The sequence below is a fragment of the Rana temporaria genome, chromosome 1, assembly GCF_905171775.1.
Source record: "Rana temporaria chromosome 1, aRanTem1.1, whole genome shotgun sequence".
NCBI classification, from domain to species: Eukaryota; Metazoa; Chordata; class Amphibia; order Anura; family Ranidae; genus Rana; species Rana temporaria.
Genome location: NC_053489.1, coordinates 335,589,870 through 335,605,090, shown reverse-complemented (window position 1 = coordinate 335,605,090; position 15,221 = coordinate 335,589,870). Strand labels below are relative to the sequence as shown.

Sequence of the window (15,221 nt, the reverse complement as noted above, 5' to 3'; positions counted from 1 at the left end):
TGTGTACCTATATATTCTTGACCATCCAGCTGTTTAGCTATACTGTGACTGTTACTACAAGGTTGACTTTTTTAACCCTGAAATTAATTAAAACATTTCTAAATTTTATACATTTGTGTAAATTTGCTTCTCATTATTATATGTAGAGCACCGCAAAAGTCCCCTTTTCTCTTCCCTTAGTTTATACACCCTTTGTCATGCCATTTTCCTCTGATTGCTTGCTGAAAAAAAGTGAGACTTTCTGGGAGTGGGAGCTGTTATGTGACCTGTCCTAACAACTTGGTTTGCCAGTATCCTCGCCTGAAATTGGCAGGATAAAACCCATAGTCGAGATTTAAATGAGCCTGTGTCATGTACTATACTCTAAAAAGGAGCATTTATAAATTAACAAATTTTCCTTGAAGTTGTCACCCAGTGGATAGGACAGTCTTGGTTTGATGTGGTGTTTTTTTTTTTATTCATGTGTTTAATTTTTTATGCTCACAGGACACAGTTATGATTGCAGCTTGATACATAGTCTGCATCATGGAAGAGTTTGTACACTGCAAATATGTTTGTGCATCATTTCTAAAACCCAGTAACTAGGGTAGAGGTGGGAGAGATAAAGTAAGGAAGAGTAGAAGAAATATTAACTAAACGTGGTTTATTCTAAATATGGTATTGCAAAGCTTATGAAATTATTAAACCAGCAGCATACAGCGTCTATTATCTTACATAGTGTGGTTAAAAAGACACAAGTCCATCTAGTTCAACCGAAAGAAGTCCCATGTGTAAACATCAGGGCATTGAAGGAGTCGAGGTGTATACAGAAAGCCCAGATGTTATAAAATTTGTCACATTGGTCTCTACCAAGATGAACCCACCTCTCTTTTTGCCATTATGTTCATTTTTTTTATCTAATCGGAGATTCTTATCTCCAATGTTGGGGGATCAAACTTTGTGAAGCATTAATTAAAAGCTAAACATTTTTTACCTTTACTTATTCTCTGCATTAAGGTAAAAATCATCCCTTTACTTGTGCCCCCCCCCCCCTCCCTTCTTTAAACACTTACCTGATTCCTTCATTGATCCAGCACTTTCTCATCTGCAGTGCTGCTGCTCCCTCTTCCTAGGCTCACAGGACACCCAGAAAGCAGCGGGAGCCATAGGCTGACAGTCAAAACTTGTGAGGAGGGAGCACTATGTCCACCGTCAATGCTTCCTCTGTCCAGAACCAGCACTATCCAAGACTCTTTAGCCCCCCCCCCCAGTCACCACACAACACCAGTGGGGTAAAAACCAGCAGACTACTTTATTCAAGCACATGTCAGATATATTACTTCAAAACACTTCCCCCCCCCACCTTTAGAAAACAGGGCGGGTTAAACTGTCCAATGGCAATAGACACACAGGTCAGGTGTGTTCAAACTTCTTATCAGTAAACAGTCTTATCAGCAGGGGGGCTGCTGGAGGAGTCCCCCTCCCTCTTTGCTCACAGCAAACACGCTTACACATCCCATAATAGTTGAGGCAGACAGCCACAATAGAATACAGTCACACCCCAAACCATCACAGCAAATAGTACACAACAGCATGAGACAGCACACAATATATACATATGTACAGCATTGAGTCTGACTAGCACAGATCAGATTGGAGTTCTCATTCACCCTGTGCCCCTATTAGAGACACTGGGTGACGTAAACATAAGGGGCCTGGGGAAGCTAGACAAGGAGCCTCCAAAGCTCTCCAAGGTAAGCCGAGTTGCACAAACCCAAAGTCACAATGCTTTGTGTCTATTAAAGCACAGCTCGGAAGAGCACCTAAACCTATGCCCCGATAGAAGCGAGTTGGTAGGTGGGCACTCAGCAGAGCAGAGGAGTCTGAGGCATCGGTGGGGGACTCCAGAAGGAGAGGATCTGGGCTGCTCTGTGCAAAACCATTGAATGAAGCAAGTAAGCATTAGAGCTGCACGATTCTGGGAAAAATTAGAATTGCGACTTTTGCTTAGAATACAGATCACGATTCTCTCACGATTCTCCAAATATCTCTGTCCTCCCTATATCACCATGCACCACCCACAAATCTACATTTTAAAATGGTTAATTAAAAAAAAAGAAAAATCTATATCAAAGTTAAACTCAAGAAAATAAATGTATGGATGTATATATTGTATACATCCATATATTTTTTTTTTTTTAGTTTAACTTTGATATACGGTAGATTTTTCTTTTTTGAATTAACCATTTTTAAATGTAGATGACTGTGGATGGTGTGCAGCATGGTGACATAGGGAGGACTGAGATTACCCCCTCCTATGGCAAGCAAGCAGTAAGTACAGTAATATATTTACGTAGTATATATGATTAAATATGTGCTCACATTTCTGTTGGGAAATGCCTGGCATCGGCCATCGGATCAATGCTGGACTCACTGTGGTGTTTCCCGGCCAAGAGGACATGGTACCGCCCAGGCATCCATCGGCACATCAGTCTCTGCTAACTGACGTCGGTTCCGATATCACCGCCATTTGCATTCCACGCTGGTTCCGACGGCTTTTCCTCGGTCCAGTCTACATCAGGGGGGAGACCCGAAAAAAATCTAGGCATTCCAGGCCAGAGATCGCGCGTGGGGTTGGGCGCAGCGAATCGAGATTGCGATTTAAATTATGATTTATCACGCCGCTCTAGTAAGCATGACATGTTTGTTATTTAAAAAAAAAAAAAAAAAACTTTTACAATCAGTTTAACCTTATTTTCCTAACTGCACACAGTACATACAGAACGTGACCTTGTTTGAGGTTGGGCTGTTAGTGGGCAAATCTTGTATTTCTACCCTAACCAGTTCTTTTTAAAGATTGGTGGGAATCATTGTGCGTCTTTGCCACTATTGACAGCCATACTGAGCTGAGGATGCGATTGGCCACATGTTAGTCAAAATTCGTTTGCTTCCACATTTGTATAACTTTTAGATACTTTTAGGACCTTTAAAAATAGTGCTTTTTCATAGAGGGTAGTTTTTAAAAATAATATATCTATCTATGTATATATATATATATATGTGTGTGTGTGTGTGTGTGTGTGTATATGTGTATATATATATATATATATATATATATATATATATATATATATATACACACACAGTTGTGTTCAAAATTATTCAACCCCCCAATGCTGTAAAGGGTTTTAGGGAATTTAGTGTACATTTGTAATTGTATTCAGAATGAAATCCTACAAGGACTTCTTAAAGAACCATATGCAACTAAAATTACATCAATTGGTTTTGTAATACAGTAGTAAATGTTTATTTTGTGAATTCTTCATTTACACAATTATTCAACCCCTTAAAGACTACCACTCTGAAGAACAGAGGTTCATTGAAGTGTTTTCAATCATGTATTGAAAACACCTGTGGATGTCAGGGAGCAGCAATAAAGCCTAATAAGCACCAATCAGGCAGCTTTAAAATGACTGTGATACTCAGCTCCTTCTAGACATTTACTGGTGTGGTTACAAACATGGTGAAGTCAAGAGAATGGTCCGGGAAGACAAGAGAAGAGGTGATTACTCTTCACAGGAAGGGCAATGGCTATAAGAAGATTGCAAAGATGTTAAACATACCAAGAGACACCATAGGAAGCATCATTCGCAAATTCAAGCCAAAGGGCAATGTTGAAACGCTACCTGGTCGTGGCAGAAAGAAGATGCTGACTTCGACTGCTGAGCGCTACCTGAAGCGTAGAGTGGAGAAAAGTCCCTGTGTGACTGCTGAGGAACTGAGAAAAGATTTGTCAGATGTGGGTACTGAAGTTTCTGCTCAGACAATACGGCGCACACTGTGTAATGAAGGCCTCCATGCCAGAACTCCCAGGCGCACCCCCTTGCTGTCTCCAAAGAATAAGAAGAGTCGACTGCAGTATGCCAAAAGTCATGTGGACAAACCACAGAAGTTTTGGGATTGTGTTCTGTGGACTGATGAAACAAAATTAGAAGTGTTTGGGCCCATGGATCAACGCTATGTTTGGAGGAGGAAGAACAAGGCCTATGATGAAAAGAACACCTTGCCTACTGTGAAGCATGGCGGGGGGTCAATCATGCTTTGGGGCTGTTTTGCTTCTGCAGGTACAGGGAAGCTTCAGCGTCTGCAAGGTACCATGAATTCTCTTCAGTACCAGGAGATATTGGATGACAATGTGATGCAGTCCGTCACAAACCTGAGGCTTGGAAGACGTTGGACCTTTCAACAGGACAATGATCCCAAGCATACCTCCAACTCCACTAGAGCATGGTTGCAGATTAAAGGCTGGAACATTTTGGAGTGGCCATCGCAGTCACCAGACTTAAATCCGATTGAGAACCTCTGGTGGGAATTAAAGAAAGCAGTTGCAGTGCGCAAGCCTAAGAATGTGACTGAACTGGAGGCTTTTGCCCATGACGAATGGGCCAAGATACCCGTAGATCGCTGCAAGACACTTGTGTCAAGCTATGCTTCAAGTTTAAAAGCTGTTATAACTGTAAAAGGATGTTGTACTAAGTACTAAGATTGAATGTCAACTGGGGGTTGAATAAAACTGATAATGATGTGAGCACAGAAAAGACATTTGTGGTTATTTCATTATAAATGTTATGTTATATTTGTCTGACCTACACGTGCCTCTTTGATTTAATTGTAAGCAGGATGACAGGATGATCAAAATCAATGTCACACTGGGCAAAACAATCAATTTCAGTGGGGGTTGAATAATTTTGAATACAACTGTGTATATATAAACATAATATATAAAAAAAATTATGTTGCAGTATGTATAATATTTTTTCCAGAGAAACATTTACTATATATATATATATATATATATATATATATATATATATATATATATATATATATAAAAAATGTTGCGATTATTTTATGTGTGTGTGTGTAATATATATATATATATATATATATATATATATATATAATGTGTCATTTTTTCCAGAGAAACATTTACCACTCTCCATTTTGACATTTCAGGATGACCTTTCAGTGCCTTTACATCAAGAAGATATGGATGGTTCCTCGGGACTGCTCTTCCCCTTTTTTGACAATGACACGAATATGGTGTATTTGGTAGGAAAGGTGCGTATTCTTTACTATTTCATACAAAGTTTTGAAACGGTTTACAATATGACAGCAATGTACTGGCAGTGTCTAACTACCTTATTTATGCCCTAGGGAGAAGGGAATATTCGATATTATGAAATCCTTCCTCAGAAGCCTTACTTTCAATACTTGAATGAATACCGTTCCAACTTACCTCAAAAAGGAATTGGTGAGTTTTGAGTGTAAACATTGAAACTTAAAGCGGTGTTTCGCCCAAAAAAATGAAAAATTATAAGCCAGGAGCTACACATGCTGCAGGTTCTGGCTTTTAATAATAGGACACTTGCCTATCCTGGAGTACAGCGATGTCGGCACCCACAGCTGATGTTTCCATCAGCTGTCGGGGGCTGCTGCCGCCATTGTGGGTAAGGGTACCCAGCAGTGTAGCCTTTCAGCTTCACGCCGGGAACCCTACTGCGCATGCGTGAGGCCCACTCCTCTCTTCTAATGGCCTGGCGGCTGGGGGAGGGAGGAGGGTACCCCAGCCGTGACATCACCACCCGCAGCTGAGGATCCTGGAAGTGGGAAAGAATACCTGTCGGACAGGTATCCTGTCTTCCCTCCCCCCGAAAGGTGCAAATTGTGGCACCAGAGGGGAGAGGAATCAGATGGGCGGGAGTTCCACTTTAGGGTGGAACTCCGCTTTAACTGATCAGAGGAACATTTCATTAGATGGTAAATCTAAACTCAAGAACTAAAATGCAATATATTGCAATTTACCACTCCATAAATGTGGTGACTGCATGTGCTTTAACTTTTCACGCCAAAAAAACATTTTCAGTCAGTACATAAAATGCATGTTGATCTTGCCAGGAATGCAGTGTCCTTGTCACTTAAACTGAACTGAAAGCAAAAAACAACCCTGTCTTTATTCTGTAAACTATCAATCACCCTCCCTCATGTAATATACTGTAAGGAAACCTGATCAAATCTATTAGGGTAGCAAATATAGCTCCCTCCATAGATACAGTGGAGGAGTTAAGTATAGCCATCCAGGGACAGGAGGTGTTATTAAAGTGGGGGAAAAAAAGTTTAAAAAACGAAAACTAACATAGCCACCACATAGAAGGATTGGTAAGCTGCAATATATATAGTTTAAATTTTGGGGTTTAGATAGACTTTCTTTGTTTAATAATCTGTGATGATTTAATTGCATAATTAATTTCAGAGTAACTGTAAAGGTAATTTTAAAGATAATTATTGAGACAATTCAAGAAATAAGACTTGCCAAACAAGAAGAAAGTATAATTGATTATACAGCAGGATGGCAAGTATGGATGTACAGGATATGGAATGGATATGAAAAAAAAAAGCTAAATACATTAAAATAATTTGAACATGTTGCATTTTTTTTTTCCAGGTACTTTGCCAAAGAGGGGTCTTGACGTATCCACCTGTGAAGTGTTTAGATTCTACAGACTGATCACTGTAAAAGGACTAATCGAACCGGTTTCAATGATTGTGCCTAGACGGGTAAGATATCATTTGTATTCACCAAATCTTGCTGCAGCAGAACGAAATATATAGGGGATGTGACTGTGCTTTATAAAAAAACACTGCTATATACCTTGTTTACAGAGTGCAGATTGGCGATCACATGACCCGCTCTCTTTCTCCTCTCTCGCATGGCGTCTGCAGGGGTCAGGGCCGCCTCTCTTGTCCTCTTCTCCTGAATGACGTAAGCGGGGATCCTCGGCCCCGCTTGCTGCAGCTGTCAAGTGAGCGAGGAGAAAGACAGCGGGTCACGTGATCGCAGATCTGCGCTCTGTAAACAAGGTATATAGCCATGTTTTTTTATAAAGCACAGTCACAAGGGGGCGTTAGATTCATCAACCAAGAGGATAAAGTAAATTGTACTCCTGTGGGTTAACAAACACTTTAAAATAACATTGATTATCTTATTACAATGGCATATGAAAGTGGGTGGGACATATTGGACAGCAAGTGAACAGGTTATCCCTAAAGTTGATGTGATGAAACCATGAAAAAAATTGGCAAGACTAACGATTTGAGCAATTTTGCCATATTGTAACGACCTGGGTTGGAGCAACTACAGAACTACCCATGTGACCCGTGACCACAGCCAAAAGTGCCTACAATGAGCACATGAGAATCAGAAATAGACCAGGGAGCAATGAAAGAATGTGGCCTGGTCTGATGAATCCAAGAAAGGTTTGAGGAACACAACAAGTTTGAGGTATTTTCTTGGCTTCTAAAGTCTCCACATCTCAATCCAGTCAAGCATCTGTGGGATGTGCTGGAAAAACAAGTCTGATCCATGGAGGCCCCACCTTGCATCTTACAGGACTTAAAGAATCTGTCACTGATGGGTTTGTGCCAAATACCACAGCTTACCTTTGGAGGTCTAGTGGAGTCCATGCCCCAATAGATTATGATGGGTGGTCAATAATGTTATGGTTGATTGGTGTATAATGACATTGATTAGTGGTAATGCTTGCAAGATTTACAATGTTGGCGAAAACAGCAGGGTGTAATGTACTGTGAAAATACTAAAAATGTTCATTTACATCTAGTTACATACTCACTGGTATCAGTCAGTAATTTCTAGTAGAATCTGCCAGATGGAGTAGCCTGAAAGCTACTTTCTATTAAATGGAGCAATTGCTTATGCAAGAACCTTGCAACTGTGTGGAGTCAGCGGTAAGCTGAAGTGTAACAGTTGCCATCCAATTAAGGCCTCATTCACACAGATGTACCAACTCGTACACCTGTGCTAAGGACTGGTCTTCACTTGTGTGGTATGCACAGGAACATGTGCATCCCATGCAGGTAAAGACGGCCTCTTCGTGTGGGTGTATGGATTTGTATATCTGTGTGCATGAGGCCCAACTGGCTATCTCACACTGTGTCTGAGCTTCTGAGTGTGTGTAGCAGTTTCAAATAGCAAAGTCCTGTAGTTTGATACATTTCTAAAATCTACATTTCCTTGTTATTTGCACTCAGAAGGGGAGATTTACTAAAACTGGCCCACACAGTCGGGTAGCTTGTTCAATTAAAGGATTAGCTTGCATGTTCCCCCTTCTGCAGGAGCTCCCCGCTGCCCTCTCTCCCTGTGACAGGGACTCCCCCCCCCTATCGGCTGTCACTTTAAAAAAAAAAAAAAAAAAACGTTCTGTAAATGAATTGCAAGTACAGACATCCTTTGCGGATGCGACCTGTACAGTGCCTTGAAAAGGTATTCATACCCCTTGCATTTTTCCAGATTTAGTCATGTTGCAACCAAAAACTTAAATGTATTTTATTGGGATTTTATGTGGTAGACCAACACAAAGGGGCACATAATTGTGAAGTGGAAGGAAAATGATAAATGGAAATCAAAATATTTTCCAAATAAAATATTTGAAAAGTGTGGCATGCATTTGTATTCAGCCCCCTTTAGTGGAAACAATTGCCTTCTGAAGTCACCCAATTAGTAAATTGTCCACCTGTGTGTAATTTAATCTCTGTATAAATTCAGCTGTTCTGTGAAGACCTCAGAGGTTTGTTGGAGAACCTCCGTGAACAAACCGCATCATGAAGGACAAGAAACACACCAGACGGGTCAGGGATAAATATGGTCAGGGAAAAATATGTAGCAGAATACAAATTGGCCTAAATTGATGAAGAAATTTAACTTTTTACATATTTTTAATGGATATGTTTTATAGCAGAAAGTAAAAAATATATTTATGTATTCAAAATTGTCGCTCTTTTTTTTGTTTATAGCGCAAAAAATTAAAACCACAGAGGTGCTTAAAAACCACCAAAAGAAAGCTCTATTTGTGGGGGGGGGAAAAAGACATAAATTTTGTTTGTGTACAACGTCGTAATTGTCAGTTAAAGTAATGCAGTGCTGTATCGCAAAAAATGGCCTATTTATTAAGAGGGTAAATCCTTCCGGGGCTGAAGAGGTTGTAAAGTCAGAAGATTTTTTTATCTTGATGTATTCTTTGCATTCAGATAAAAAAAAAACCAGTGTGCAGCAGCCCCCCTAATACTTACCTGGGTCCAGCGATCTCAATCCAACAACGTTGCATGAGAGTCTCGGCTGTCCGACACACAGGAATGGACGCACAGAGCAGCGGCTCAGCTCGGCTCGGTTGCCCCCCATAGCAAGCTACTTGCTGTAGGGGCACTCAACAGGAGGGAGGGGCCAGGAGGGAGGGGTGGCTCTGTGCAAAGCCACTGCACAGAGCAGGTAATTAGAACATGTCTTATTTTTTAAAACAAGACTTTAACATCACTTTAAATGCTGTTTTCATTCTAAACAACGCCCCCCCCCCCCCCGATCTTTTGAAACATGTTGCCACATGTATGAAAAATCGCAGCTTTCCACACATCTGACAAACCATGACAAATAATGTGAACAATACAAACAGTGCATTGGAACAGTGTAAAAATGTAACTGCTTAAGTTCCAGGTGTGTATTAAAATGTTTCTTGCATTTTACATATCTATTTAATTGCGGCTGCACTCCAGGCCCTACTCTCCTGATTTAAATCGGGGGTCTCCAAACTGCGGCTCGGTGGTCAGATGCAGCCCTTTGCTTGCCTTTATCAGGGTCTTCCACTATTCCTACCACTGACACCAAAAATGGGGCACTATTCCTCCCCCAATATTTAAAGATCCTGTTTATTCCCACTGATGCAAGGACAATTTCTACCCCAACTGGCCCCCCTAAAGTCAGAAGGACAGTAAATCGACCCTTTGTTTCAATAGTTTAGAGACCCCCGATTTAAAATCAGCTACTAGGTTTGTGATCTTCTACCCTCAATCAGTAAACTCTGAAGAATAGTGCAAGACAATGCTTTTGCATTAAGTTTAAAAGGGAATGCTGTGATGTAATCCGTATTTCTGGCGAGCTCTAGCAGCCATCTTTAAACAGAGTAGAGCCCTGCCTCTCCTTGCATATTAATAAACCAATAAAACCTAAATGGATTGGTAAATTGTAAAAATCCCCTAAACAAATACATAAGATGCTCTGGATGACATACTTTAACTGTGTGGGCTTCAAACACTAATGTAAGTGCATGCAATAGAACAAACAATGTCTCCCTCGCTCCAAAGAAAAGTCACCAGTCAGGGATAGACGCACGGTCAATGCAATCTCAATGATAATGCTTAAGCGGTGCCGCCCTTCTCAGATTGGGGAATCCACCTTACAACTGCAAAAATGCACAAACGCCTAGCGCATTACCCAAGGTTTATTGAAGGAAACAAAAACCAAAATAAATACAAAGCCAAATAATTACTCACAAATAGATGCAATGCGAATGACGTTCCCTGACGTTCAAACAATATTTTGGCGACGGATGACTAAGCAATAGGCGATGTCGGCAGGCTAACGCTTTTCTGGGACACATCCCCTTCCTCAAAGCTCAACCTTCAATAAACCTTGGGTAATGCACTAGGCGTTTGCACCACCGGTGTGATTTTATTTTTTTGCATTAAAGCGGAGGTTCCGCCGTTTTTTTTTTTTTTTAAAGCCAGCAGCTACAAATACGGCAGCTGCTGACTTTTAAAAAATGGACACTTACCTGTCCAGCGCGCCCGCAATGTCAGCAGCCGAGGCTGAGGCCGTCATCCTCGGTGAGGGAATAACTTCCCAATTCCCTACTGCGCATGCGCGAGGATCGCGTCACGCCGTCACTGGTCCCCGCTCTCTCCTGGGAACAGTGTTTCCCAGAAGACAGCGGGGGAGGGGGGGGTGACGTGACAGGCTGGATTCCCAACCAATTATGAATCAAAAATTTATGAGGGGGGAATAAACTCTTCTAAATCAAAAGGCAAACATTTCACTTTCATCTCACCATTTCACCTCATTACATTAAAAAAAAAACACACACTTGCGCAATATCCTTTTAGTTAGACTTCGTGATTTTATTTTGGGGTAAATACTGCACTAATTAAGTAAATTTTGTGCTGGGAAAATGTAATGAAAATTGTTTTTTTTTCTGTTTTCCCCCCACTTTTTCCTTGTTAAAATTTAGGAAATAAAAATGTATGCATCCAAACCTGCTTCCAGATTAAAGCCTTATCTGTCTGGAAACAAAAGTATAATAGATTAAAATAGGTTAAAAAAGTTATATGGAAATTGCTCATCTCTAAAATGGGGGGGTGGGAAAACACTGTGGCACTTAAGTGGGGAAACAAATCTATAGAAATTGAAGTGGTAAACAAAACCTGCACAGTTACCAAACTGTTCTACAGAGGGACCCGTTTGGGAACTGTTGATGACGTGACTTATGATGGCTGGGTAATGAAAGGCGTGGTGGGAACTTCTCTGCAGTTCATACAATGCTACTGATGTAAGTAAGATTGTAATCTTGTATCATACTGAACATGTGTATGACTATTTTTTTTTTTTATATACAATTTAATATTTATTATGATTATTCTTAAAATAATATAAGATTGAATTTATTTGTACAATACAAATTATTTTCCCTGCTGTAATGTACTTTATGTGCATATATGTTCACAATTGTCTACTATAACCATATAAATTGCTTTATAAAAAACCTACCAATGTTGCTTTCATTTTAGAGCTCTTTTCTTTTGTGTCTTGTAGTCAGAATCGTACCAGGAGGACATTTACCCAATGACAGCTGGAACACAGCCAGCCCTCACTGCACATGAATGGCTGAGTGGAATTAATAGAGGTCAGACTGGGATATCTTTAAAAGACTTGCCCATGCTGTTATCTCAGCACTTACTTGATTTCATTTTTTTGTTGTTCTTGCTGTAGCCTTTATAAGTGTCTGTGAGAAAGGTTACTCATCTGAGCATTTATCAGAGAGAATAAAATGCTAAGTAAATGTGTGAAACTGGTCTGAGCTTTAAAACCCAGATGTTAGTCCAATTATACAAAGTATCAGGAGATGGAAGGGAACGTGGTGGCAGGATCTACTTTAAATAAATCATGTCTGAAAGATTTCCAGTTTAAGGCCAAATGGAGTGCATATTGGAGCTATCTCTGCAGCGCTTCCTTATTTATTTATTTTGCCCTTCAGTGTCTACTGTTCTGGATTTTATGATTATAAAGAGCAATATCCCTTCAAAAACGTTTATTTTTGGACAGTCTGCACTGTCATAGAAAGTTGGCATCAGTCTTACTGTAACTGTTACCCTCATTGCTCAAGTTTTTATTGTCTGTTTAAAATGGTGTTCTGCTGCACAAATGATTATTTAGAGGGCTCCAGTATTTATTTGACTTCAATAATTTTTTGCACAGGTAAGACTTAGGGCCATTTCACACGTGCGGACCGTATGTCCGCTTTTTCATCCATCCGTTTGCGGATGAAAAAGGGACATACATTGGTCCCTATGAGATTGCGGGTGTCAGCAGATGAACATCCGCTGATACCCGATCGTGTCCGCCTCCGCAAAGATCTGATTTTGCAGACGGAAGAAAACCCTATTTTTTTTCTTCCGTCATGCTACACTGTACCCAAACAAAATTGGCGTGCTTTTTTACCCACAAATAGAGCTTTCTTTTGGTGGTATTTGATCACCTCTGCGATTTTTTTTTTTTTGCGCAACAACTAAAAAAAGACCGAACATTTTGAAAAAAATTACGTTTTTATTTTTTTCTGTAATTTTTTTGTAAATAAGTACGTTTTCTCTTTCAATTACGGGCACTGATATGGTGGCACTGATGGGCACAGATGAGATGGCACTGATGGACATCGACGAGGTAGTACTGACGGGCACAGATGAGGTGGCACTGATTGGCGGCGCTGGTATGCGGCACTGATGGGCACACATAGGCGGCACTCATGGGCACTCATGGGCGGCACTGATGGGCACTCATGGGCGGCACTGATGGGCACTCATGGGCGGCACTGATTGGCACTCATGGGCGGCACTGATGGGCACTCATGGGCGGCACTGGGCACTCATGGGCGGCACTGGGCACTCATGGGCGGCACTGGGCACTCATAGGCGGCACAGATGGGCACTCATGGGCGGCACAGATGGGCACTCATGGGCGGCACAGATGGGCACTGTGGGGTGGCACTGATGGACACTGTGGGGTGGCACTGATGGACACTGTGGGGCGGCACTGATGGACACTGTGGGGCGGCACTGATGGACACTGTGGGGCGGCACTGATGGACACTGTGGGGCGGCACTGATGGACACTGTGGGGCGGCACTGATTTACTTGTTGCCAGTCAGTGCCCATTTGTGGGCACTGATTGGCATCTTTTTTTTTTTTCATCTTTTTTTTTTCTTCTTTTCAGACTTTTTTTTTTTTTGGACTTTTTTTCCACTTTTTTTTTAGTTTTGCCCTTCCCTAGTGGGCATCCCTGGTGGTCCATGTGGCGATCCGAGGAAGGGCTGCGCTGATAAACAGCGCGAACCCCCCCTGTCAGGAGAGCCGCCGATCGGCTCTCCTCTACTCGCGTCTGTCAGACGCGAGTGAGGAAGAGCCATCGACGGCTCTTCCTGTTTACATCGTGATCAGCCGTGGTTGGACACGGCTGATCACGTGGTAAAGAGTCTCCGTGAGAGACTCTTTACCGAGATCGGTGTTGCGGGGTGTCAGACTGACACCCCGCAACAGCGATCGCCGCGATGCGCGCCCCCGGGGGCGCGCAGCGGCTAAGAATCCTGAGGACGTCATATGACGTCCAGTCAGGATTCTACAACCACTTTGCCGACGTCAATTTGTCATTGGTGGGCGGCAAGTGGTTAAATTCACTGTAGTAGTTTTAGGTCACCTGCGGTCAGGTGACAGATGCACATCGTTGGGGTCAGGAGTGCGCCGCTAAGGCAGTGGACCCAACGGCTGACTGCTGAGAACGGAACACTGGGTGGCTAAGGAAGGCAGGTCCACTGGATCACTAACAGGGATCCCACAGGGAGCTAGAGCCTAAGATTCCCCAGGGTGCGGAGTCTAAGATCCAGCAGGTGTTCACCAGAGCCTCTCGTGGTGAGGATGAACTGAGCTGCAACTGGATCCAGGTCGCGGCCCCCAGAGTCCCCCAGGCTCACGCTCACAGTAGGCTATGGAGGATAGAGGGGAAGCAGCAGCTCAGGATACAAGAGATAGTGAGGGGATAAGCTAAAGGTCGGGGCGACTAGCAGACAAGGATAAACAAAGGACACGCCAAAGGTCAAGGTCACAAGCAGACAAGGATAGTCGAGAACAAGCCAAGATCGGTAAACAGGGACAGACGTAGCACACGGCAAGCAGGAACCCAAACACACAATAGCTTAACGAACACTGTTGATCAGCACGGCTGGCTTGCAGTGCACAGGTTAATATAGAGTTCCCTGATAGGGCCTGGGGTGGAGCCTTGCTAGAGGAGAGATTACTTAAGCAACCAGGTGAGAGTGGCTGGCCTCTAAGGTGAACACATAGGGGAGGTAAGCTGACAGACAAACATTACTGCATATCCTGGGTACAGTGCCAAGTGGCTGCCCTTCTGCTTTTTAACCACAGGGGGTTGCTCACTCAAGCACTGCCACCATATAGAGAAAAACTTGTATTTTTTCAGTGAAGACAAGGTGTAGACTCTCCTTGTCCAATCGGAGAATGCCTCATTGAAAAAAATCAAGGCTTCCTCTGAATGGTGGCAGGGCTGAGTGACTGACTGACTGATAATTCAGAAGGGCAAATGCTTGGCACTAGACAAAGAACACTGCGGCTATTAGTGTAGCACAGTGACTTGCAGCTTACAAAGGCCTCAATCAATGTACCTATGCTATAAAAAAAAAAAAAGCTTATCAAATTTTCAGCTTTAATTTTGAGGAATATTACATGTGTAGGCTCCTTTCTCCTGCACTGGCTGGATATAGGACCAGCAAATAAAGGGTTGCATGTTAAAGCTGAATTCCATGCAACAAATATTATGTAAATACATGAGCCACGTGACTCCTACTTGGATTTTTGTATAACTACTAAGCTACCAATCCATTCTGCTCTCTCTGTTTGTATAGGGTGACTGGTCTTGTATCTGCCCCCTCCTCTAGTTGTCTGCAGGCAGCCTGTAGTGGATGGAGTCTGCTTGGTCCCCCTCTGCTGCCTGCACAGGCTGTGTGCAGCACAATAATGCCATTGCTATCTGGGTTTTAGTGTACACAAAATTG

The 15,221-nt window shown here is 42.2% G+C and overlaps 1 protein-coding gene across 1 annotated transcript in view; it reads left to right on the top strand.

Moving 5' to 3' along the window:
* The window catches only part of CORO2A (coronin 2A), a 145,359-nt gene that overhangs the window by 120,288 nt on the left and 9,850 nt on the right, over nt 1-15,221 (top strand). The window contains 4 exon segments of the mRNA XM_040361132.1: nt 4,996-5,100; nt 5,197-5,293; nt 6,485-6,597; nt 11,696-11,786. Of these exon segments, the coding sequence (XP_040217066.1) occupies nt 4,996-5,100; nt 5,197-5,293; nt 6,485-6,597; nt 11,696-11,786 (406 nt within the window).